Source organism: Castor canadensis, chromosome 14 (genome assembly GCF_047511655.1).
Source record: "Castor canadensis chromosome 14, mCasCan1.hap1v2, whole genome shotgun sequence".
NCBI lineage: Eukaryota > Metazoa > Chordata > Mammalia > Rodentia > Castoridae > Castor > Castor canadensis.
In genome coordinates, this window is record NC_133399.1 from 114449106 (window position 1) to 114475756 (window position 26651).

The window sequence follows — 26651 nt, forward strand, 5'->3', positions numbered from 1 at the left end:
CGTGAGGACGAATGGAAACTGAACACACTGTGGCCCCATCTGAGGGGGAGGGACAGGGCCCCGGAAGCAAGTGCTACTGAGGAAGGGCCTCGCGCCTGTTCCTGGGGTGGGCAGACCCTGCACAGGCACGTGGACGTGGTGTCACGTGGTGTAGACCTGTGGCTTTATGTCCAAGATCCCAGGGATGTCCCCAGAAACCTCGCCCCGGGGCCTAGGACGACGTCTATTGCCACACTGGTATGGACACACCTTGAGGGCCACCCCAAGACAAATGAGGAACAGGCGAGCTTATGCCAGGCAGGCCAGGTTCTTTATGGGTCTCTCTGGCTGCAGCAGAGTTGGTTTGTTGAGCTGAGCTGAGACACCAGCCGGGGCACTAAGGCAGCCACGTCCAGCAGTGCTAAGTACATCCGCCTGGTACAGATGTCCACATCACAGCTGGCACAGACGTGGGGACCCTTGGGATGGACACCACGGCCCTGCCTCCACTACTCCCAGTAGAGACCCAGATGGGCTGAAGTCCAACATCCCGCCTGGAGGACCTAGGTGTTCTCGGTACAAGAATCTAGGGAGATCCTGGGAGGAGGACGGGAAGGCCAATCTTGTCATTGTCATAGGATTGGCAGGAGCTCAGCAGGGAAGTTCTGCTCTCCAGCCCCTCAGAGAATGTCACTACAGCACAGCAGGAATCTTGCAGTGCACAGTTATTCCCATTGGTTACAAAACATTAAACACTGTATCCATTTGAATGAAAACCTTCCAAAAGAGAGCTACAAGAAACACCTCCTGACATGCACAGGAATCTCAAAAACACTGCTGTGGGAAGGAGACAGCTGCACAGTGGATACCCCATGCTTTAAAAAAAAAACTTAGTCTTATTAGCATATATTAATTAATTGTACAGGCGGTCTCACTGTGACATTTCCGTTTACACTTACAAAGAACCTGGGTTAGGTTCATCATTCTCCCTCATCCCCCTCCCCCACTTAGAACGATCTCGACAGGTGTCATTGCTCTATTTCCATCCCTAGGCTTTTTCCACAACATTCATACACAGGCAAACTGACCTCAGATTACCAAGGGCAGGTCAGCAGCCCCCAAGGCCAGAGCTGCGGGGATGGACGGCAAAGAAGCATGAGGGGGAGTTCAGGGGTAAGAATTGCTCTTTATTTTGGCTGTAGTGTGATTACTTGAACGTATTTAGCTTTGTATATATGCATTTTGCAGAAGCCATGAATTGTGTGCTGCAATGAGTGTATTTGATCAAGGTAAATCACACCTTGATAAAGTTGATCTAAAAGTCACAAAAGCCTGGAAAAGGCATATCTGCACAAAAACCCATACACAGATTCTTATAGCAGTTTTCCTCCTCATTACCCAAACTCGAAGCAGTCAGGTTGTCCTGCAGTATGTGAATGAATAAATGAACTGGCACATCCAGTCAGGGAAATATTACACAGCACTAAAAAGAAACGCAGTCTCCAGCCATGAAAAGCCACAGAGGAAGTGAAGACTTTTCCATTTCTCAATGACACAATATAAAGTTTATTGGTATATATTGACCTGATTCGTGCTCTGTCACTCACCCTGAAGCTTTTTAAGGGCAGGTTTCCAACAGAAAAGTCATAAACCCTCTCTCAATAGTGTGTGAACTCGACTCACGTTCATGTTGGGGTGGGGGGCAATGGGTGGCAAAGACGCCTGGAGTTGCTGTCAGCCAGATGTTGAGTGTGAGCAAGGAATCAGGAAAATAAAACACAGGGAGATGAGTGGGGCAGGCGGGGGGTGGCTCAAGTGGTAGAACAGCTGCCTAGCAAGTACAAGCAAGGCCCTGAGTTCAAACCCCAGTACCACCAAAAAAGAAAAAAAATTCTCCAGTCTCACTGAACAAGAATATTAGATTTATAAGAATTTCATCTGCCCCAAATATTGTTAGAAGACCCATCACCTCCACCTCTGTGCAAAAAGCCTGGGGTTTTCTGGCATCACAGGTAATTTAATATTCTGGTGTGTTACCAACATCCTCACCTCAGGGGGGAAACACTGAGGCTCTGGAAAGTTCAAGTTCATTGGTACAGAAAACGCATGCAAGGAACAAAAGACAGCAACCTCAGGCTGCTGGGCCTCATCCGGCCCTCAGCAGCCATCCTTTTCCCCAAGAGGAGGTGAAGATTTAAGAGGAAAAATAGTTTTTAAAGATCTGTTACAATTTAACAGTGGCTTCTCCGTGCTCCTGTCAGGTACAAACCAAAGAACTTTGGTCTGCAAGTGCTCTCAGACTGATTTCCCATTTGTAGAAAGTTCCATGGGGGTGGAGAAAGGCTGTGGGGGCCAAGGAAGACAGAGGACCGACCGCAGGGAGCCTGCCTTGGAGGAGACTTGGGTGGTGATGATTGATCATAATTTCTGATGGGTTTAAGATGCGACTTACCATCTGGTGGCAGTGACTGAGTGGTCTGAACTGCGAATGCATAGGATCAAGTACGCCATCCTCTTCCCCAGCCTCCGGGTCTGGCCTCTGCATCATTGCCACAGAGTCTTCTTCTCCATCTCGGGCATAGACCTGACCAGGCCTGGTGGTGCTGGGCAGGTGCCCGTCCCCTCCTCCACCCATTGCAGGGTCTGTGGTGCCAGTGGGTTATAGTCAAAGCCACCGGGCTAGCAAACGTAGGGCCTGGTTTGGCAGCAGCCCCTTGCCTAACCTTCTGACCCTCTCTGCAGCCCCAGAACCAAACGCAGCTGTGTGGGTGACCTCAAAGCTCCAAGAGGCTCTAGACCATGGAATTGTCCTCATGTCACACACAGAAAGGCCCCGCTCCTAAACACAGGCATGCCCTTAGGGGACAAAACCTGCACTCATTTCCAGGTGGAAGGGAGGGAATCTGTCGTCTTTCCAAGCTCACTGTTCTCCCCGTGAAGGAATATGGGAACTGCCCCCGCTTCGATGCTGGGCTCCCCACGGGGCCCTCTGCTTATGCTCCCCCCTCCCCCACCTCTGCCCCATGAGAAGCAGGACCTCTGTGACCTCCTGAGGATTTGTGGGCTCCCATCTCAGGAGGACGCTGCAGCAGCCTCTGCCCAGGACTGGGTGAGTCCCTTCATCCGGGGACATTCACAGCCCATCTGCTGTGGAGCCTGCCCAAGTGGTGACCAACAAGTGGCTGGGTCTCCTCTGTGTGGCTGCTGAGCCTGTACTGCTGGAACTGATCTTCCTGGGGGTGGGCAGGAGGTGGTGAGTGTCAGGTCCCCTCCAGCCCTGGTGCTTTGGATATCAGTGGGAGGAGGTGGTGCTGGTGGAGGGGAAGGGAGCACCAGGAGAGACCTGAGAAGCTGCAGGTCCCTCCAAATCTGCCCCAGGAGGAGGGTATGACTGGGGCACTGACTTGTCTTGTGTTTTGTTTCATGAGTTTGCTGTGGAGAGAGACTTGCCCCGCCCCCACGTCAACCAGTCCTTCACACAGCACGTCCCTCACACAGATCCACCCAGCCCAAGTCCAGGGACAGCCACCCCCTTCTCTGACTTCCAGACACCAGCTGGGATTTCCCATGCCCTAAATCACCCCAGATCCAGGGACCCAGCACCAGAGCCCACTGGAATTAGTCAAGCCAGTGGATCTTGAGCTGTGTTCCTCCTTACCTTGTTTCCCAGGGAGGTCCCTGTTCCCACTCTGGCCTTGCTCCCCTCACCCCTGCCTTGTCCACCCTGGTGTCCCCCACCCCGGCCCTGTGTGGCATGTGGTGATCCTCACTCCATTCTCTTCCTGTGGCCACACTGTCTTCCCCATCCTGCACACAGTGTGCACATCCTCAGAAAAGCAGACTTCTCTAGCAATCGGGGCCATGACCTGGCTGACCAAGGAGACAGGTAAAGGGAGAGAGGACAGGCACATCACATCATGAGGCAGCTGCGTGGAGACACCTGCCTGCGATTTCAGATTCTGAGCTGGAGGGACCTTCAGGGGCCACAGAGAGGACGGCTCAGTGCGCAGATGGGAGGCTAGCCCTGGGTCTCCATTCAAGTTCCCGTGAGGACACACCTCACTGGGGTTCTGCCACTGGGAGAGGGAGAAGCAGGCACAGCAGGATTTCAGGGACACTGGCATTTTCCACAGTTTATTTCATCTTGGCATAGATTGACATACGTACAAGGTTTTACATATTTATGCCTAGGATTTTAAAACTCAAGCATTATAAATACATCAACTACACACACAGTAGCAGCCGGCCTTAAACGGATGTAGCTCATCTTAGTTGGTGGCAGCAGGTATACTAGTGAGGACTAGTTAGCGAGTACCAGTCAGCTCTTTGCCAAGCACTGGGGAGTGTGGATCTCACATCGGAACACATTTAGACTTCACTTTAATCCAACTCAACACACAAAGCCATGCAAAGCACCTGCCGAGACAGGTCTCTTGCCAGGTGCCTGAGCATCGCACAGTCCAGACCTCCTCATGGACACAGAAAAGGCGTGAGTGGCATGACTGCTGAAAGAAACCTGGATGCAAGGAGAACACCTGCACACTTCCTCTTTTAGTTCAGTCACTATCTTTTCATGAATGATAATATTGCAAAAGAAAGGGAAAACTTCAAGACGATATGTAACATCAAAATGAAACTTTCTATAAGCTGGGGAAGCTTGTAAAACGAAACACAGCACACAAGAGCACTCTGGCTTCACTGGCCACTAAGATGTTACAAATGTGTCCTGATTGTGTCCTCTCTTGACTTCAGCAGAGAGCAAAAGACCTCATTCAATTTCAACATGTTACAGGAAGTTTCCTAAAACACCAACAGATAACACAGTTACCAGAGTTACTAAAATGGCACCAGAAATTAACAAAGGGAGCACATAGTTCCTTTCTTGCTTTAGCATTTGTAGCAAAAGTGATACAGCTTACAATTTTAACTAAGTAGCAAATGACTTTCCACAGCATTCATTTCATTAAGGGAAAAGGAACTAGTGCCTCCTTTGCCTCAAAATCCAAGTTCATGAAGTGACTGAGAGGCAATATCAGAGGTGGGGCCTGTTCCCATGACAAAAATCAAAACAGAAAGAAAATAAAGCCGTATTAAGCTTGGTCCCTTGGGTTCCAAATGAACTTCGGTGGACAATACAAATCGTTGCTTTGTCGACTAACCAAAAGATCAAGCTTTCGGGGACTTCACATCTTCCCCTTAAACTGGCACTGCTCTTTATAAGGTTTGGAAATGACAGCATGCAGGGGTTAATTTCATGAGAGTTATGGATGGAGGTCACAAATGCATCAGCCTCATGTGACTCTGAACTGATGGTCAGGGATATTTTCACGCTAACCGTTTTTCTAAAGGCTGTTGGACCTCGACTTAGAACACCATGTTGGATAAGAAAGGACGCTGCCTTGGGCCGTCACACACCTAGGGACAAGTCTCAGTGATAGGCCTCCCCCAGCACCTTCAAATTACTACCTTAGACGTGTGGCTTTTCTGTTTGCTCAATACGCATTCTTGCTCCGCACCCCAGTGGCTGGTCGGTCCCCAGAAGCAAAACAAAATGGTGCTTGTGAGGAGTCAGGGCCTCTGGCATTTGTTTCCTGTGATAGCACTAACTGGAAATATGACACTTAATATTATCTACGTTTTCAAAACAGGTTGGCCAGACAGCCATGAACGGTTAACGAATTCTCGGGTTCATTCCTTTCACTGGTTCTACAGCTTCCTGCGTGCCATGTGACAGGAGTCTCTGCCAGTCCTCACAGGAAGACACCAACCTGGCACAGACTCTGCTTTCTTAGGGGAGTGACAAAACAGTGATAAAGACAGAACTGCAACCAGGCAAGGTGCTGTGCGGCTGCCCACACCTGACACCCAACGCTCTGCTCTCCTGGGAGATTCCACCCTGGGTGCCCAGTTTCGACAGTGACCACCACCAGAATGATCTCTCAAGAAAACCACAGTGGTAAGCGTTTTATGAGTTTGATACTGAAGGAACGAACATATTAGCCTGGACCCATTTCATATAAAAAATGAGCATTAGTAAGAAAATTCTAGAGGAAATGTACACATTATAGAATGTACATTTCTTTAAAAGAACACAAGTTGTTTCCTCTTTCTATAAGCATTTCTTCTACTGCCATTTCTCCAGCATACTCCTAAAAGCCAGTATGTCAGACTTAGGACTATCCCAAGATGATTACACATCTAATAAGATGTCTTTGACTTGGAGGAATCACGAGCAAGCAGACAAACCCCAGAATATACTCTAACTGAAACTGTGAATTCCATTCCCCTTGTCATGCATAAAATTCAGGCTGATCACTTCTAAACACACTTAATTGAGGCCTTTCCTAACCACAGACTCTAAAAGCATAACCTATTTCCCAATCCCTACTGTTTCCTACAGAGGCAGCAATTCCCACCGCTGGGTTAGCAAGCCAATCCTGTTAGGGTAAGAAGGACTCCATTTAATTGCGCTCCAGCCTTTCAGTGTGTACGAGGACGGACTGCACTGAGAATCCAAATCCGTCTGCCGGTGTTTGTGAGCTGTGTATTTTGTCCTCGTACTCTTAATAAACAGAAAGTCCTGTCCCTACATATTTGAGAAATAAATGCCCTAAGAAATAAGGAAAATCAACTGATTCGTTTTCGACCCTTGCACTTTGTCAAAGTAGCAAGTCTCAAGTCAATTCTGTTAGTGTACTTTGGAACTCAAAGCTGGACAAATGACACTTGCCTAACTACATCCAAGATACATGTTATTTCCTTTTGTGTCCTTAATATGCATGTCACCCTGCCGTGTTTCCCTAGAATGACTGTAAAACTGCATGCGCTCCTTCTGAAGTATGTTTCAACACATAGTTAAAACATGATCAAACAGTGGCTTCAAAATGTGCCTTCATCATTTGTTTTTAGAACTGTCAAAACATGATTTTATCTTTCTGTTTACAGGAACAACAGTCCTGTTTAGGATGGACACACAGCACCCAGTGCTGCAGCTCTAAATCATACAAAAGTCCTTGCTGGTGGGCTTTTCCTGATCAGTGAGCTTATTAAAATTCAAATGGTGGTAAGTCATAGCTGTGGTTACCAGCACCTTCTCCCTGAAGAACACAGTCGACCTCAGGATGTGGATGGTAGAGCTGGCCTGGCAAAGTGTGGATGGCACGGCTGGAGGCATATGTCTATGGCTTGGCACAGGAAATACTTCCCGTGACTGAGGAACTAAAACCATGTTGGTATCAGAGATTTACCTGTAATGTTTGGTAAACTACTCTTTTTTGGAGTTGAGCCTACCAAAATTTGGGCACATAGTAGCATAAACTTTTTGAATAGATCACAAAGGTCTTTACTTATCAGTTACAATTTTACCTCAATCAAAAAAAAAAAGTTTCAAAGCCAGCCCCTGGCAAATAGTTCTGGAGACCCTATCTCAAAATTAAAAAATCACAAAGGGCTGGCAGAATGGTAACAGTGCCTGCCTAGCAAGCGTGAGGCCTTGAGTGCCGCAAAAAAAAAAAAAAGAAAGAAAGAAAGAAAGAAAGAAGTGAAGTCCCCAAGTTGCACTAGCCTAGGCCTACTTCTGGGCCCACTCTGGCTCTGTGGCCTTCTAGGCCACCTGGTAAGGACGGAATTCTGCAGAGGCAAGTCTGGCCCCTCCTCTCCGCTCAGCAGCCCAGGGCACACCCCAGGCACCAGCTACACCTGCGTGCACCCTGCTGACTCCTGGGCCCACCCCTGCACCCTGCTGACTCCTGGGCCCACCCCTGCACCCTGCAGCTCCAACTGTTGACTCCACCCCTTCCTCCCTCAGGTATCCTGCAGCTGACCTGCTAGGCTATTTGCATACGTGTTATGCCGTGGAGCCCACTGAGCAAAGTGAAGCAAAAAGGAATCCTGAAAGGAAAAGCAGCTCTTAAGACAGCGTTGCAAAAACGTCATCAGGGCGTGCGAAGCTTCTACCCTCAAAGCCTGTACAAGGTGCAGCGTGGCCACCAGCTCACCCCACCACTCTCCCTCGTTCCTCGCCCTCCCCTTCCCACTGAGGACCCCAGCCCACGGGGACCGTGCCTTTGGTCCCACGGCCTCCCAAAGGAGATGCCCAGTTCACCCCCACCTGCCCTAGGCTGCACCCTGCTCCCCCCGGTCCGACTTCTCAGGCAGGTTGAGCACAAACGGGAAAAGCACACCCCGGACGTCCAGGGGGGCTCCAAGTGACTCCGGCTCGAAAGTGCCACCGGTCCCCGTGTCGCCGCTGGGCTCGCCGTCCTGAGAGGGCACGAAGCGCCAGGTGCCCGCACGGCTCACGCAGTAGATGGTGCCGTCCAGGGCTGCGCAGCGGAAGGGCTGCAGGCCAGCGGGGGCGCCCGGGGGGCGCAGGTGCGCCGCGCACTGGCTCCACTGCTTGGCCAGGCAGTGGTAGCGAAAGACGCTGACCCCGCCGCCCGGCCCGGCCGCGGCCTGCGTGTCGCCGCCACGGCTCCCGCATAGGTCGAAGCGGTAGATGAAGCCGTCGAGGGCCACCATGTCGGCGGAGCGCTCGCGGCTGCTGCTGCACGGGCACTCCTGCCACTCGTCGCGCCGGGGGTCGTACTTGAGCAGGCGATAGAAGAGCGAGCCCCCGGATACGTAGATCTCGCCGTTGCAGGTGGTGGCCTCGTGGGCCACGGCAAAGGCGCCCCGGGGCAGCGGGGCCATGGGGGCCCAGCGGTCGGCACGCGGGTCGTAGCGCTCCACGCTGAGCAGGCACTCGCCGCCCACGGCGTACAGGTGGCCGTCCAGGGCCAGCAGCTGCAGCTGCGAGCGCGCCTGGCGCAGCGGCCGCACGGTGCTCCAGCGATCAGTAGCCGGGTTGTAGCAGAAGACCTGGTCGGACGGTCGCGCGCGGCCATCGGGGCCCGCGGGCGCCACGCCGCCGGCTACGAAGAGGTAGTTGTAGAGCACGCAGAGGCCGCAGCCGCGCGCCGGGGCGCCCTCGGGCAGCCGCGTCAGCTCGCGCCACTCGCCGGGCCCCGCGCGGAAGCAGTAGACGGCCGCGTCGCCGCGCGTCTCCGCGTCCCCCGACGGGCTCTGCGGGCGGCTCCCCGCGCGCTCCCCGGCCGGCCCGAGCGCGGCGGCCAGCAGGCAGGCGCGGCCGGAGCGCAGGCGGCGGCGCAGCAGCAGGTCGCGCTCGGCCCCCGACAGGCGCCCGAACACGGCGGGCTCGCGCAGCACCTCCAGGTAGTGGTCGCTCATGAAGCGGTAGGCGGCGTCGCGCAGCTCCGCCAGCCGCTGCCGCTTGGCCGCGCTCAGCACCTCGTAGCAGTTGGCCAGGCTCAGCTGCGGCGCCACGGCGTCGGTGGCGCGCTGCGCGGCACCGGGCAGCTGCAGGCGGCGCGCGCCGGCCACCACCTCGGCCACGTTGTCGGGCCGCACGCCCGCCATGCGACCGCTGTACGCGTCGGCCAGCAGCAGGCGCAGCGCCGCGAAGCTCACGCCCTGCACCCGCAGCACGTCCCGGGAGGCGCGCGCGCGGAAGTAGTCGCTGCGCGCCGCCAGCACCGCCTTGTGCGCCCGCAGCCGGCGGCCGGCCACCTCGATGACCAGGTCGGGCTCCCCGTGCGCGGGCCCCACCCCGGGGGACACAGGCACGAGCTCCCCGAGCTCGTCCAAGGACGCGGGCTCTTCCGGGGACTCGGGCTCCGGTGGCGACGCGAGCTCTTCCGGGCGCGCGCGCTCCTCGGGGGACACGGACTCTTCCGGGGACGTGAGCTCCTCCGGGGACGCGGCGCCCGCGCTGCTCACCTCCCACTGCGTCTCCACCACGCGCCGGCCGCTGCGGCTGGAGGTCGTGGAGGCGGCGGCGCCCTCGGCGGCGGCGGCGCGCGACTGCGGCGGGGAGTCGTCCCCGGAGCGGAAGCACAGCGACGCGCGGAGACTGCAGGGTGTCTGCGCTGGGGACGCAGCGTCCTCCCCCGCGGCCGGCAGCGGCAGGCTGTCCTCTCCGGGCGTCCCGGCCTGGCTGCGCGCTCCGTGGGCCCCGCGGACGCGGTCATCTCCCGGGTAGAGGACGCAGGGGGCCACCGAGTTCTCCATGGGCGGGCTGTGTCCTGCGCCACCCGCACGCCCACTGCCCGCTCAGCGGCCCCTCAAGCCTGCTCACCGCTGAGCGTTGCCCTGGGGTCGCTAGTTCACACCCTTTTCCTGGCACGCGATCAGATTTCACTCATGTCCCCACTTTTTTTTTCTTCGCTGCTCACGCCGCACCCTTCTCGCCCTTCCCACTCCTCTCCCGCGAGGAGGGCTGCCCGGCTCTCACTGATCCAGCATTGGCCAGCGCCCACTGCTTCAGTCCGCCAGGGGACAGTCCTGGGCTGCAGCGCTGGCTTGTGGGGGCGCCTTCTCTGCGGAACTGGTGCCTGGCGCGCCAAGGCATGCACTTCAGTCAGTGTGTACCCACCTTATCGCTTCGCGTCACATCCCTGCCGCCCCAAGGACAAACAAATCCCCGAGGACTGTGGCCCAAACTCTAGAACCCTGAGTTCGACTCCATTTTCTTGTAATTAAACCCAAAGGTCAGCTGGAGGGTATGTGCCTGTGCGGTGGCCTCGCAGCACCGCAGGTCTGCATCCACACCGGTCACTTGGGGAGTCACATTCCACTTGTCAGGCGGGTGTCAGGAAACGCAGTTCCTGTGCACATCGGCGGCCTTCCTCGTTTGTCGTCAGGACCTGCTGCCTCTCTCGCTTCCTTTGTCCAATGTCAGCTGTTTCCATTTTCTTTCCCCATAGGCTTCGCGCTCCTGTTTATGGAAAAAGAGAGGGAAGACGAATTTCATCGGTGAGCACGATCAGTCCAGGTTACTAGGGTCCTCTGCGCCACTCCCCCGGTTTCCTATTACACACTGGGTTCTGGTGGTCTCCAGCACCATAAATTTCCACTGAGAGTTGGTGAACAGGATATGCAGAATTCTTTAGGAAAAACAAAAGCATCCTTTTCACTTCCTCTCCTGATTTGAAGGACTAGGAAGCCCAGTTTACCCAAACATGGTTTTAAATATGTTAGATTGAACCCAATGATGCTGTGAGTTCTATAAAAGTGTCAAGGTTCAAAGCTAGACGGGACCAAAGGTTCTAAAGACCTCATCTCAATGGAAAAAAAGCTGGGTGTGGTGGTATATGCCTGTCATTCCCATGATGGCAAGAAGCCAAAATAGGAGAATCATCTACCAGGACTGCCTGGGCAAAAAGCAAGAGGGTGTCTCTGAAATAACCAGAGCAAAAAAAAAAAAAAAATTCAAACCCCAGTACCACCAATAAATAAAATGCAAATTAAAAGCCAACTCCTTTTTGTTAGTAAGAAAGTACAGCTGGGCTATGTATGTCTGATTTGGTCCTCTTTCAGTCTTTTCAGCGCAACTGTTTCTCATTCAGTTACAACACATCTTTGTTGAAAGGCGCTAGGACGCTCCTCTGAAATCTGCCTGGACAGATAAACTGCAGGCCTCCACATTTTACACCTATTTGCTCATTCTTGGAATTGAGTTGACAAACCTCAGAGAAGCAATGATCCAAACAGCCTAAATGCGGGGGAGGGGGAGAAGCCAAAGCAAAGCACCTGAAGAAAGGGGAGCAAGTGCCCTGCAAAGGACACAACAAAGTATCTTCCTTAAAAGGTGGCGCTTCAGTGGAACTGGGAACCTGCTGGAGGACACCTGAGTAAAGGGGAGCTAAGTTGCACTGTTTCCCAAAGGAAATGGGTATGATGGTGCTCACCTGTGACCTCAGCTACTAGAAAGGAGGTCAGGAAGATCGAGGTTCCAGGCTTGCTAAAAAGGATTTAACAAGACCCCATCTCAACCAAGAAGGTGGGTGTGGTAGTGTAAGCCTGTGACCCCAGGCTATAGGGAGGAGGATTAAGGTCTGAGACCCTGGGCAAAAAAAGAAAAAAAGAAAAAAAGAGGAGACCCTACCTGAAAAATAAAGGAAAAAGAGATGGCCACTTGTGGCTCAAGTGGTAGGATGCTCACCCGACAAACATGAGGCTCTGAGTTCACCTCAACGCCACAGTCCCCAAAAAAGAATTTTGGTGAGAAAAACATCCATAATGCTAACATGCCCCAAGCTCATTGCTCTGTAGAATGTGTGCTGTCCTCTCAATGAGCTAAAGTGGTCCTCACCTTCTGACGCTCTGCTTACCACACATCATGGTCCCCATAAGTGCTCAGGACGAACCAGGCACATCTGCCTGGCCTGCCTTCCTGCCACTTTGTCCACCGAGAAGACTTGCTCATTCCTCTCAGAAGTGAAAGTCTTCAAGTTGGAAATGTGAGACGTTCAATTCCCTTCCTGCTGGGTCCCTCACGGGTGACATGTGGCACCCATGCTGTGTGCAGGACACTGGTGTAGGATCCTTGGGGAATGATGTTGGGAAGGTTAGAATAAGCTGCATCCCTGGTCCTAGGATGTGTGGGTCACAGAGGATGCTGACCCAACACGGGACACACCCACCAGATGGCCTCCCACTCCAAGGCGTCACTGCCTCATGATGAGATGAGGACAAAACCTGTGCAGAGGAGATGGCTTCAGGTGCCTTTTCCTCTTAGCTTAGTCACCCAAGGGCAAGAGAATTAGGACATACTGCCCGTTGCACACAGACTACACAGGAACCTTAATGTCTGAAACAAAATCAAAGCTGGGTGCCTGGTCCCTTACCCTAGCACTGCTTCTGTAAAATATAGAAGACCTTAGAAAACCAATCTAGTTCTTTTTTTCTTTCACCCTGGGGTCTCAGAAGTACCTGGTTCTCTGGCCGATGTCACTGGAATGCACAGGCAGAGAAGCCTGAGTGTCTTCTTGTCCAGTCACAGCCTCAGCCCTCAACAGATGCTGAAAGCTAGATTTGGAATTCTGTCCTTTAAAATCCGGAAGACACCGTGTAAAGGCTGAGAGAACGTGCAGCATGTATCTTATTGTAACTTCACCTAACAAGTCTCTGTGCTGAAGTAGGTGTGGTCTGAGGCTGTGGGCCGTCCTATCTCAATAGCAGGTGCCCTTTCCTTCCGAGAAGGAAGTCATCTGGGTCCCTGGGATGGACTGGCTCTTACCCACTCACCCAGGAAAGGCAAAACCCCATCACCTGGGAAAGTCGATCGCTGTGTTCTTAGCTCTGTTGCCTTTCCTCCCAACACATGCATTATTAAATGTCTTTTTGAGGGATACTTCTGGCAGAGGTGTGGTTTTCCATGTCCCACTGAATGTGCTCACTGTCCCCATGTGTCCCTCAGCATGGGTGTCAGGACCCCTACTCAGTAGTCTGAGCATGGCTCAGCTGCAGTCACACTGTGAATCCCCAGCAGGGCCTCTCTCAGCCATCCCTAAGCCAGCAAGGCTGTCCACCATACCCCAGTGAAGTTGGTGCTGGATACATAAATGTCAGACATGTTACAAGGTCTTTGATGACCATGCAACCCAGCTGTCCTCCACTGAGGCCAGGGCTGCACTTCTGAGCTCTGCTTCCCCAGCGTGGGGAACAGTGGCTGTCATATAAGATTTCAAACATACAGAACAATAAAGAGAACAGTATGGTCAAAAAAAAAAAAAAAAGTTCTGAGAAATCAGCAACTCTGCTGAGACCATTTATGTCAAATTCCTGTGAACTTCTGGAAGCCAGGATCTTCCAAAAGGCTTTGTGCCTGGCTTTGGAACCAGAGTTGCTCCACGGTGCTCTGGAGGCCCCACAGGGTGCCACCCTCATCGCTGTGCAATGACTGAGCTCCTGCCTGACCAAGGCATCAGAGGACCATCCTCCTAGGTGAGGCTCACGGAGCATCTCCCGAGCAGCAGGTCTGCAGGTGTCACAGCTGGATGGTGACAGTGAGCAGTCCAGCTCACAGCTGGATGAGAGATGGGAAGAGGCTTCCTTCCCACTGCCGTTGGGAGTCATTTCACAAGAACGCAAGAGCATGCCTTAGAATATCAGGTTTTTTTGGTTTTGGTGGTTCTGGGGTTCAACCTCAGGACTTTGCACTTGCCAGGCAGATGCTGTAGCACTCAAGCCACAACTCCAGTCCTATAACTTAATCAGAGTAAGCCAGGCTCAGAAAACCAAATACTGCATGTTTTCTCTCATATGCGGAATTTAGTACAAAAAATGTTACATATATTTATATGAACACATATAAATGATTCTAATTGTGGCACTGTGGGGGGGAGCGAGTGAGAAGTGGGAGCGGGAAAGAGAGTGATGCAGGTGAATGATACCAAGATACATTGTGTCACTGGGAGCTGGTGGCTCACGCCTGGGATCCTAGCAACTCAGGAGGAAGAGATTAGGAGGATCAAGGTAAAGGCCCTGAGTTCAAGCCTCAGTACTGCAAAAAAAAAAAAAAAAGATACATTGTGTCTGTGTACGAAGCTAGTATAATGGAACCACTAAAAACTTTATAAAATGAGGAAGGGGAAAAGAAAAAATAGAGGGGTTTATAATTTGATCAAAGTACAATACATGCATGTATGAAAATCTACAATGAATATACACTAAAACCCTTTCTACAAAGAATATACACTAATAAAGTTTTTTTTTTTCAAGTTTCTGTTTGTTTCTTCACTAGCGATTTGCCAGTATGGACATTAGGCTCCACATTTAAGGTGGATTTTAGCTTATTCAAACTTGCACATCATACTTTATTGTAATACCAGTTGCTTAAAAGAGTCTTTCTTTCAAATAGTGATAGCCGGCTTACTTTTCTGTCGTCAGTAGACTGAGGGAGCATATGCAAACTCGTGTGGTATCACCTGCTCAAAAGACACTTTCCTGGTGTCTTCCACATCACTCCTGTCTCCCCCACACCTGGTCACAGGTTCCCTGGGAACGGGGCCTCAGACTATGGTGCTGCCTCATAGCCAGAATTTACAGTCAAGAGCCAATAAACTGAGACCTGGCTCCACAGACTGGTAGATGGGACACAGAGCCATTGGTCCCCAGCACGCACCGTCATCTCATCCTCCACCTGCCAGAGCCTCCCCAGTGCTGAGGAGCTCAGGGAATGACCTGGAATGGCCTGCACCTGAGGGACCACACGGGGCATTGGGGGCTGTGTGTTTGCATTTAGGGCCTCTGCCCAGGCAATTCGCTGCCTCACGGGCCCATCCTCCTCCAAGCAGGGGCAATTCTTCCTTAAACTCCTTGCTCCAGTTACTACTGTCATTGTCACTGCTCCTTTGGGCATGGAGGACATCTCATTTAGCTCCTTAAGTGGGTGCCAATTTGTGTGTGTGTGTGTGTGTGTGTGTGACCATAAAAAGTGGAAATTATAGAATCAAAAATGATCTTCACTGGGCCACCCCAGCACGGGGCAGGCTCTGAAAAGGTGGATGAATGAATGATATTGACTAGAGAAACAAAAGAGAACTTGGAAAGCACCCAGATAAGACCATGTAAAAGCAAGTCCTTAGACACATGTAGCACAGCGTGCACTAAGCAATTACCCGGGAAACATGACAGGTCCCGCCAGGGGTGTTTCTCAGTTCGTGGGCATCTGTGGATGCTGCGCTGCAGGCAGCTTTCTGCACCTCTTGGAGACTGGGCTGATGTCTAGTTTCTAAAACAAACACATACTGCTTTCGAAATCATAAAAAGTTGCAGATCTTAAAATACAGACTATCTTTATAAAGAACCTTAAATCCATAAAGGATGAAAACAAGGGCAGGGGTTGGGATGGTGGTGTTTTACTCTTTTTATGTTTTTTTTAAATCATGAGCGTGTATGATTCTTAAGTCCTGTTCCTGGAACACAAAGACCACGATGTTCTCAGAACAAAATCTCTCGTCACGTCCATCTCCAGCTGCCTAGGCTGCTTCTGCTCCTTCTGAGTGCAAGGTCTCTCCCAGACCTCCCCACTCTCCCTGGGCCAGTGGTGTGGTCCGAACATCCTTTCTGCCCTCACCTGTCCTGAGTACACCTGGGGAAGTCACAGGTAACAAGGTGTCATGGTTTTCCACTGTGTGCATTACTGTCACTGATCTCCAAACCACCAAACCCAGGGCAGGTGTCACTCCCCCATTTACAGCTCAAAAAGTCAATGCTTAGGGTGGGGACATTTCCCCAAAGCTGTGCTTCAGCAAGGGACAAGTCAGCTCTCCTGAACAGGTGCAGCTGCATTCCAAGAACACGAGTATTCTCTGGGAAAATATCATAGCACCTTCCAGAAGGAAGAATAGGCTTTGAAGTCAGAATTCCTAAAGCAAAATCACCCTGGGCAAATTGTGTACATTTCTGGGTGTCTCCCTGTGGGACCCACCTGTCATTCTGTAAGGTTAAGCGAGCTGATGCGCTGATGTTGGTGTGGCTCCAGTCTGTCTGCATGTGTCTCAGGTACTCTGGTTGGTGTCCAGCACATGGAGACATGAATGTCCTGTCACCAGCTGAGACCCAAGGTGATTAGCATACTCATCTCTAAAATGGAAATGGTGACCCAGTGGTGCTGCTGTGTCACTCCCTCGGTGTCCCCTTGGGGGAGAGTTCTATCCCTTGAACATTCCGTAGGCCTGTGGTACTGCCTGTCACAAGACCATGACTACAGCCACAGCAGTGGACACCAGCACCAGCCCCAGCACAAACAGCAGGCCTACACCTGAGCCATGCACCAGCCTTCAGGGTGATGCAGGGGACAGTGCCTTGCCTCCATGTGCCACCAACTGGAATCGTGGGAAAGCTCGTCTTCAGTAGAAAGAAAGAAACTCAACACACAGGTAAAAGTCTAAGAAAAGGGAAGAGCAGGAACTAACTCCTGGGCCAGGTCACACCCAAAGGATGGCTTTACCCGGCACTCAGGCTTCTGAGGTCTGTGACCTGAGAAATCCTGCTCTGGCTGAAGCCAGCACGAGTGGGACTGCAGTTCCTGGAAATTGAAATGGTTCTAACTGAAATCAAAAGCTGGCCCCCCTTGGGTGCCCTAGGTTAAATGGGGTACTTTTATAAGAAGCCCAGCACAGGAGAGCTTCTGCTCCCAGGAAGCCTTCACCAGCACAAATGACAGTTTTTACCAATGACAACCAATCTCTAAATTACAGAATGCTCCCCTACTTGGACGAGGAGGAGCCAGCACCCCAGGAGCACTCACCACGCTCCCACAGCTGTGTCCTCATCCCACCACTGAGGCGTCACTTCTTTTTGGCTAACAGGGCCACAGGAGAGAACAAGCTAACTCCCACTGACCAAGAAGCTAGGGGATTCCAGCACCCATGGTCTCACCCCCAGATGGGTGCCGAGACACTGGCTGGGATCAGGTCACTCAGTGTGGGAGGGAAGACAAGATGTCAGTCTTTGTGCCTGGGCTCTTACCTGTCACCAGCTGTGAGCTATCTGGAGGAACCTGTAAACCATGCAGAGGTTACAGTCAGGTTATGAAAAATCGACTTACTGATGCATCCCTTTATCAGATTATGGAGTATTTAAAATTCAAGAGTTCTGAGAAAAGGCTCTGGTACTCAGAGTAGGCTGAGTAGCCTGTATCCTAGCTACTCAGGAGGCACAGATCGGGAGCATCACAGTTCAAGGCCAGCCCAGGCAAAAAGCAAGATGCTATCTCAAAAATATCCAACACACACAGACACACACAGACACACACCACAACACACACGGGGCTGGTAGAATGGTAGAGCACCTGCCTAGCACATGTGAGGCTCTGAGTTCAAACCCCAGCACTTCAAAAAAAAAAAAAAAGAGTTCTGAGATAAACACAGCACTGAGCCCCATCACTCACAAGAAGTTCCTGATGTGGTAATCTACCCCAAGTACCACTCCTGAAGGCAGAGGAGGCACATAAAACCCGCTGCAGGGGATGGGAGCATGTGTGCAGACTTGGTCTGCAGTGAGACTAGACACGGCAGGTCTGCCAACCTCATTTCCAGCTGCAACAGGGTTGAACTCACTGGAATCAGACTCTGAAATATGGAAAGAAAAAAATGTTTGAAAGTAAATCTGTGTGTTCATTCAAAAGGTGAGCGTTTGTTAAATTCTAGACTTCTGTCAGGTCCTCAGGGTGCAGAGAATTCTGAAATCCCAGCAGTTGCCTTTCCTGTGGTTCAGATCCAAGAATTACAGACTCAGCCAAACATAAAGTCTGAGCACACAGACCCTACCCAGAATCAGAGAGGCACACAAATTGCTAAACTATCCTGAATTTCTAGCTATGAGATCCAATTCCGAGCAGCATTTGGGTCAAGCTAAGGTTGAATGACCTACCAATGACGGTGCTGGCATCAGAAATGAGAGGTTAACTGGGCTGAATAAAGCCTGCAGCTGCCCAGCCATCTACTCAGACTCCATGGTTATTCAACACTGGTGAATAATTAGCAATATTCATTAGCGGATGTACATGGAGCCAGGCAGGAGCCATGTGGAGTTAGTCCTGGCCCCCATGGAGCTCACAGTCATGTGAAGAGGCAAACCGTCCACATTCCAGTGGACGACACACCATGGTCAGTCGCACAAGCAGAACACAAACAAGGCCTAAGAGACCCTGATGGAAAGATGTGGCCCTGATCTGGGACAGGACAGACTCCACCAAGAATAGGCAATTTATGCTGAACCCTCAGAGCACAGTCTAACCAGCTCCCAACTGAGAATGACTGGTGGGACGACAAGAAGCCAGGGGGTTTGCAGACAGACCCTGGGTGACCAGAGTCTTGTCACCTCGATCACAGGGGAATCAGCGATGGCTTTTAAAGAAGACAGCAGGGATGTGATGGACTTAGCAAGATGGCTGAGTCCTTTCATACAAAAACAAAGAGCTAACCTACTTTCAGTCTGTGCTACAATCACTACATGTTGAAATGAATGAATAGGTTTACAGCTGTCACTCAGCTAATCTCAGAACCACAATTTTGAATTTTGAAAGTTTTCAGCTTGCAGAAAGTCACCATAGAGTGCCACTTTTGCATGCTTTTTAAACATAAAAATGCTGTATGTCTTTAACAGAAGTGGAAAGAAACAGGAAGGAAAGTGAGGCAGGATGGGGCCTTCTACAGGGGAAGGGGCCAGGGTGCTTCCACTGCTGTGGGTTTCTCGTAAAAGTTCAACATCAAAGGCCAAACCATACCCTCTGAACCTCAGTGGGACACCTAAGTGTTTGCTTCTATTACATGGTTTGTGGTGTTTAAAATGCTACTCCATGGGCTTACACAGCCACCTTGACCCATCAATGAAGTGATCTAGCTATGTTAAAATCTAGTGCAAGGTGTGTGATCTTAGATAAAATAAGTAAAATGACAGTATTCAACAGACTTCATTGTTCTCAACGCTGGGTAAGTTGAGTGACTTATCAGTTACTGACAGTTCCAGGAACTCTAAATAAAAACTGTCATTTCTAAAGTGCTAAGTTCTTGGTTTTATAATAGCAAGACTTGGGATAGCAGAGTTGGATCTGTCAGGAACATGCCCCCCTGTTTACCCACCATGGCTGGTACAACCTCCAGCTTCTGTGCTCTGCTCTGTTTGGGTTAAGAGTTGACAGAGTCCCTCACTCACGGCCTCATCAAAACTGTCTGCATGGTTCTCACACATAGGATGGTATCAAGCTGGAACTTCCTGCTCAGAGTTAGCATTTCCCCAGCAATAAGCATCAGTTAACTGCTTCAGGTGCTGGGACGACACCTGATTCCGTTCACCTCAGGTACAGCTCTGAGAGCTGCACTTCCTGTTTGGATGTCCAGCAGAAACCACCCAGCAGAGATGAGAGGTGAAGACAGCAGGAGAGATGCAGGAGAGCCTCACTGTCTTTTCTCCACCAACTAGGTGGCTGGACACAAGCATCGATTTGTTTGTTCATTGATGTTGCCATCTTAATCACTGTGTTCAAGGGGAAATCAAGACCTGTGGTCTGACGGGTAGGAGCACACTTAGTGTAAGAAGACACAGTGTCCTGTCCGGGTCCTGAGATAGCTGGGTACTGCTACAGATGCACCCTGTTTCTACGATTACGCCGAGAATGAATTGGAGCAACTGCGTTATCACTTTCTTCCACAAGCTCACTGAACAACTTTGGCACAGATTAAGGTTGCCAACATACGATCTTTACTTCCCTTTTTTTCCCTAAAATGCAGGTTTGAAGTTAATGGCTGCAGTGCATCCAGGGTGAGAGTGACCCATTCAGTCTCAGATTACTTTGAAAAGCAAGGGTCCCACTTCAGCAAATGCAAAGTCAGACATCCTCACCAGAGCCATGAGGCTGCAGGAGCTCCGGTGTAGATTTTCCATCCCTCCGAAAGTCCCCAAGTGCACAGAACAGGTGTAAAGCAGTAAGACTGGCAGTTGTACTAAGACCAGGCGGCGTGGGAAAGGGGTAAAGCAGTGAGACTAGGTGGTGTGACCCTGGCAATATGTCTCTGCAGAGAACCCCGTGCAGCTTGGTCTTCTTTCCCAATGGGCCCCTTAGGAGGAATACTTAAACCACGTGGTAGGGTGGTAGGGGGTCCCGGCATTAGTGCCACCTCCCTGGGAACAAGGCCTCACAGAGAGTATGCCCAATGCTCTGTGGCCTCCTACCAAGAAGTCTGTGTTTAGCCACTGGTCACCTTCTCTTTTGGGAACCAGTCCTGCCACTTGGACAGGCCCTTGGGGATGGGAATCCTACAAAGGGACTTCTGCTTTCACACAGGAACTTCTGTAGACCCAAAAACATACTGTGGACAACGCTGTGTATGAGAACACCATACTCACCAAAGGGCAGCAGAAGAGACAGCCAGACACAGTGCGGGACGGAGCAGGAGAGCATCAAGAATGTCAAATTCCATGCTCTGAAAGGTGACACAGCAATCGACCCAGGCAGATAGTGGCCTCCAGCAGATTCCTGCTGCCTGGGGTCACATACAGCCTACATACCATAGGGGACCAGCCGCCCTTCCAAACCAAGCCTGGCCACAGGAGAATCAAGCCCGGCAGCTGGCACTGGGAGTTTGCTTCTGACAACCCGATCTCTGCATTGTTATTGCTTCCTGCACCACACGAAGCTTCTTTGCCTGGCTGTACTGAGTTTGACTTAGCCTGTGTCTCCCTGTCCCCTCATCTTCATGTCCTAAAGGTGAAGTCTCTCCTACAGTGAATAATTAGGTCTTATTTTTAAAATCTATTCAGCCACTCACCAGAGCACCCTACCACTATCTCATTTTCTTGTCTTTGTTCCTTTCTCGCTCTCCCTCTGTCCGCCTTGGTCACCAGGTGATTTTCTCCGGGTAAGCTGATTGCTGAGTTTTTACCTGTGGTGTATCCACTGGAGGTTTTGCTGTCTGTGATTACCATAAAGCTCACCTGTGAGGCAGTCCCCTGGGAACTGTCAGAACAAAGCCTCAGTGGCTCCTCAGTGACAGCAGGGCCTTCAGGAGTTCTAAGAGCTGTTTTCACAGCAGCCCTGCAGGGAGTAGAGACTCAGGGATGGCATGAATCCCAGGAGATCCACAGAAAACTCATGACACTTTTAAGCACTTGTATGGGATGAAATGCTGTCAGCTCTGCCTAAATGGAACTGACACAGAACAAGAAGAAAACAGGCCACTGGATTCTCAAGGTACTACAGGTGGGACCCAGGCCAAGAAAAGGTATCAGCTGTAAACAGGCATTCCCATGGAAAAGAGTGACTCAGAGAACTGAACCAAAAGCCAAGAGCCCTGAGAGTCAGCCCCAGAAATTGGAGTGAGCCCCAGAAATCAGGATGAGCCCCAGCCTGTGTGCACACTTGGTCCATCTGCAATTCAGGACTGCTACAAGCCAGCAACCCCACCTGTCTCCTGTCTGCCCCCCACCTTCTGAAAAGGTTAATGGTGGTTAATCTCAGGTGTTCACTTGGGTAAACCACAATGTTCGGATACTCAGTCAAACACCTGCTGCATGACACTAAGCATTTTTTGAAGTCAAGGTTAACACCTGAATCAGCAGACTCAGCCAAGCAGGCTGCATTCCAGAAGCTGGCTAGGCCTGGTCTAGTTGATTGAAAGCTTCAGAGAAAGAGACAGAGGTGTCTTCAGAGGAGGGAATTCAACCCCAGATGCCTTCAGACTTAAACACGCCAACTCGTCCCTTGTCCAATCACCTGTCCTATAACTGAATGCTTGGGACTGGATAATTTATAAAGAATAGAGGATTACTGAGTCAAATCCTGGGCTGGGAAGTCCAAGGGACTGGCACCAGGACCTGCTCAGTTCTAGTATGGATCTCAAGTTCCCTCAACTCGTGACAGCAAGCCACGGCAAGCTGCCTGCAGGAGAGGCACACCACCAGGGTGCACTTGCTTCACATGGCTGTGGGTCAGGGGTCATGGGTCCTGGGAAAGGGAAAACTTGCACAGGACAGGCATCCATCCCTTAAAGACTAAACTGCCTCTACAGGCCTCAGTTACTGAAGACCACGTCTCAATGTGAGTTCTGTGGGGACAAACCACATCCAGACCTCAGACTTGGGCTCCAGCCAGCTGTCCTGGCCTGCACACTGGGGCTTGCATCTCCATCTGCACCAGCCAGTTCTTTAAATCAATTAACCAACCCATCATCGCACAGGCACATGCACACAATATACTCACACATACATATGCACACACATGTACACAGAGATAAATGCACATGTGTGCACACACACACACACTCACTCACCCACTCACCATTTGCTGTGTGTGTGGTCAGGGAACACTGACCAGTTCCACACAGCAGTTACCCCGTGCTGCCCGTCACACCGTGTGCGGTCAAAGTCTCACCTCCTGGGTGGACAGGACTTCAGAAAGCAACACGTTCCCCTCTGGTTTTAATAAGAAGGACTTAAGCCTGAAGGCCAGCTCTGACATCATGAGGATAAGATTTGGGGACTGTGGTCTTTGTCTCATGGGAGGCAGTGAACTTGCCCATTGTAGACCAGACTGTGGCCAGTGATACTTTCCAAAGATGGTCCTGTTGATGTGTCCTTGGGGAGTGAGATGACATGACTCTCTCCAGAGTGTTGGCATACCTGTCCTTCCCCCCGACCCAGCAGGTGTGGCTGTGATGGAAGTGACACCATGTGACTGTCAAGACTCCTTTAAAAAGGCAGTCCAAGTTCTACCTGGCTCTGCTTTCTTGGGACACAGTCCTTAGGGACCAGGACTCAGCATGGAAGAGGTCTGGCAGCACGCACACTCTGAGCCAGAGAGCGGTGGACAGAACAGAGTGACACCGCGGCATGCCCTAGGGCTCCCAGCCACTGCAGCCGGTGTTTGAACCACCTCTGCCCAGACCTCCCACAAGTGAATACCAGCTTCCTGTGATTCGAGCCTGGTCTTCAAACTCCGGAATTTGGTGCTAGATGGCAGAGGCAAGCTGTACCCACCCACACTGCAAAATGAGTGCTGTTGTTCTAAGCCACCAAGTTTGTGGGACGGTCTGTTAAACAGCCACAGTAACCAGAACAAAGGTTTTGAGGCTCAAATAGAGAACTGTGCACTGCATCCCATGGCAACAGGGAACTACTGAGGGCTCAGCATCATAAGATTTGTGTTTTAAATGACACTGAATACGCACCAGGAACCAACCAGAGAAGTTGTTGCCATGCCCACTTAGAGCCCAGCACAGCAGCAGAGACGAGGAAGACAAGGGCTATACATACGGCAGAAGTAGATGCCAAGGCCGTGTGACTCCAAGACCTTATAACAGAACAATGACAATGACACCGAACTTGGTGCAGGACCCCTCATTTACAAAACAATTTATCTGCACCATCCCACTTCATGATTTCACTGACTTGGGGTCTCGGTTTTGTAAACTGATCCACCTGCTATTCCATCCAGTCCTCAAGTGCAAAATTCCCACAATTGACATGAGTTAGTGATTAAAACTAGCTTACCTTGCAGACCCAAGACCATTTGCCCCAGGGGCTCCCCAATAGCTTTCCCCGCTGGACCATTTCAGGCTGCAGGGCCTTTGCACATGACTTTCCTGCAAATGCCCACACCACCTTCTCAACCTTCAGATCTCATCCCCAAATCCTTTGTTACAAGCTTTTGTGGGGACTTACTCCTTTCCTTCAGGCACTAGCCTGTTTATTACACTTGCATTAACATGACCGTGCTGATGTGCCTGACCCACTGGAGGCATCAACAAACACTCATGAGATAAGGAAATAAAGGCTGAATACTTCAAGCAACACATGCACAGGACATGCAGGGCTTCAGTTCCATTCCTAGCAGGAGCCTGGTCATTGGCTAAACACAAACTCCTAAAATTTTTTCTGTTATCCTAAAAGTTAAGTGCTCTGCAAAAACTGCACTAGCCCCAACACTGTAATTTCAGCAGCATCACAATAACGCTCAGAGAAGAGCCGAAATCAAGGCCACTGCTGAGACAGTAACTCCTGACCCCCAGAGCAGGACAGACACTGCCCTTCGCGACCCCGACGTGAAGGAGGATGGCTAGTCTCTGGGGGAAAATGACTGCTCTCAGGCAGCTGTGAAGCGCCCTGGCAGAGGTGTGCCCTGGTGGTGGGTGGACACAGGCCGGCTCCGAGGCCTCAGTACCGAGCCCAAACGCTTCCAGACCTGCAGGAGCTGTGTTACTATGGAGCGGTTTTGCGGTTGGTGCTTAGTCAACCACACATCTAATCGCAGATGGAGGCGCCTGCAAAGGGAAAGCCTCTTTGTTTGGGAATCAGGCAAAGACCAGGAGAGAGACCTTTGGGGTCCCACTGTCAACGCCATGACTGGGGCACATGTGAAATCCAACCAGAGCAACAGGCTCTCTGCAGCAGCGTTCAGAGCTGATGTGGCGACCCCCAGACTTCCATCCTCCCAGGGCAAAGCCCTCCGAAGGTCAGCTCAGGGCCCGACTCCACCAGGGCCAGACCACAGCAAAATGGAGCCATGCTGCTGGCAAGGTCTTGGGTCGGTTGTCTAGGGTCCACAACATTTAGCTGTGTCCTCTGCTCCTCCTCCGCCCTACATGGCCTCAAACACTGTAAGCAAAATATTGTAACTGTTTCCTTTCTGTGCTTGCTAGTGACAAGACGGGCCGCGCCCCGCAGCTGGCAGGGAAGCTCCAAAGACTTCACCCCACTGAGAGCTTTGCTCCGTGATAACCGGAAGGGAGCTTTGGTATGCCAATAAGAAATGCCACAGCGCGCAGGGACGCCAGGCGGTCTCCCGGCAGCGCTGGCTCACTGGAAAGCTCCTTCTGCAACAGCAGGGCGTGGGGAGGAGGGTTCTAATAATAGGAACTATTAACTCAGGATGAAAGGCTGAAGGGCTCCATTGACATCCACTGGGTTCCTAATTAGAGCCTCAGTAATTGCGATTCAGCGGGAAGTTGGGGGTGGGGGACTGGGAACCCGCAGGGAAGGGCGAACTGTTCTCTGGGCGCCCCGGACTTCAAAATGGGCTCTCTCGTGGGCCGAGTAGGAAGAAGAGTAGGAAGAAAGACGCTATGGCACTGGTGTGCCCTTCTTCTAGCCCCTTCAATAGATATGGGACGGGCACAGGGAGTGGTTTTGTGGGAAGCCAAGACGGGTGGGCTTGTTTTAAAGCCCTTTTGGAGAAAAAGGCAAAGTCAGGAGCACTGCGGGATTCGCGCAGGAGCGCGGGGGTCCCTGGGCCGCAAAGGGGGGCGGGGGGAGGGACGGCAGGAGCGCTGCGGGGAAACCCCGTGCCCTGCGCAAAGCCCTCAGCTCCAGGCTGCTTAGCTGACGGCGCAGGCTCATTTAAATGCAGCGCGCTTTCTTGCCGGCAGTACCGCTCCCCGCCGTGATGGCAGGCACGTACCCGCACAGGCCACCGAGCGTCCCTCGCCGACTGGCTCCGGGAAAGAAAGGAGTGGCGTGCAGTGGCCGCGCACCCTGCTCACCCCGTTCAGTGGCAGGAGGCGGCGCGGGACCAAGCTCGGCCCAAACCTGTAGCCAGTTCTGCGCGCTTAGGCCAAGTCTGGAGAGGCCGAGGTCCCGCACGCTGTGGTGCAGCGGGTCCCCAGAAGGAGACCGGGCGCACGGCGCAGGGGGTTGGAGCGGCTGCTCCCCACTTCGTTCGGGGCCCCGCGGGAGCTCGGCACGGACTGGGCCGCAGGAAGGGCACGCACTGGCCGCGGGCGGCTCATTGTCTCCGGCGGCGCGCGCCGCCCTCCCACGCCCCGCCGCGCGCGCCCTAGAGAGACGTGGACAACAAGCACCCACTCACGGCCACACTCGATCCCCCGGAGCAGGGATTACCTCCCACGACCCCCACGGCACTGCCCCTTCCATTTCCCCCCCCCACCGAGCTGGAGCAGCCCCCGCCTCCTGCCGCCCTCCCCCCGCCGTCCCTGGGCCCTCTCGATCGGCGCCCCCGCCAGCCGCTCCAGGTCCCTCCATCCTCTATCTCCTGGGGCGCCTCGGCGGCCGCCACCCGGCCCCTACCTCGCCGCTCTGCGCTCTCCCTCCACCCCTGCGCCCACCCGAGCGCAGGACGCGCAGCCTAGCCGGGGGTCTCCGGCGCGCATGCGTACGGGCCGCTTCCCGCGCACCTGTGTGAGCGCGGGTTGGGGGAGGGGGGTTGTGTGAGGCCTGCGCGCACCTGTGCGAGCGCCGCGATCCTCGGGTCCTTCCTGCCGCCTGTCTGCCCCAGGCTCCTCCGAACCCGGGCAGGCCGCCGGATTGGGCAACGGCCCCGCACTCCCGCGTCCGCCGAGGCCGCCCAGCGCTCCGAGGGCGCGGGAGCTGGG

General features: G+C 52.4%; 1 protein-coding gene across 8 annotated transcripts; it reads right to left on the reverse strand.

Annotated features, from left to right (window-relative positions):
- Positions 1-4097: 4097 nt before the first annotated feature.
- On the reverse strand, positions 4098-26651 carry Kbtbd11 (kelch repeat and BTB domain containing 11). 8 transcript variants are annotated; one of them, XM_074055307.1, is made up of 4 exons: positions 17717-25709; positions 15441-16407; positions 12751-14028; positions 4098-10753 (listed from the first exon to the last, which is right to left on the reverse strand). In XM_074055307.1, exon 4 carries the CDS (start codon positions 10045-10047, stop codon positions 8095-8097), a length of 1953 nt encoding a protein of 650 aa, XP_073911408.1. In that variant the 5' UTR covers positions 10048-10753; positions 12751-14028; positions 15441-16407; positions 17717-25709; the 3' UTR covers positions 4098-8094. The 8 variants fall into 8 exon arrangements, with proteins under 8 accessions (XP_073911408.1, XP_073911407.1, XP_073911411.1 ...); XM_074055306.1 differs by having other exon boundaries at positions 15441-15553; positions 16253-25709; XM_074055310.1 differs by lacking the exon at positions 12751-14028 and having other exon boundaries at positions 15441-15553; positions 16253-25709.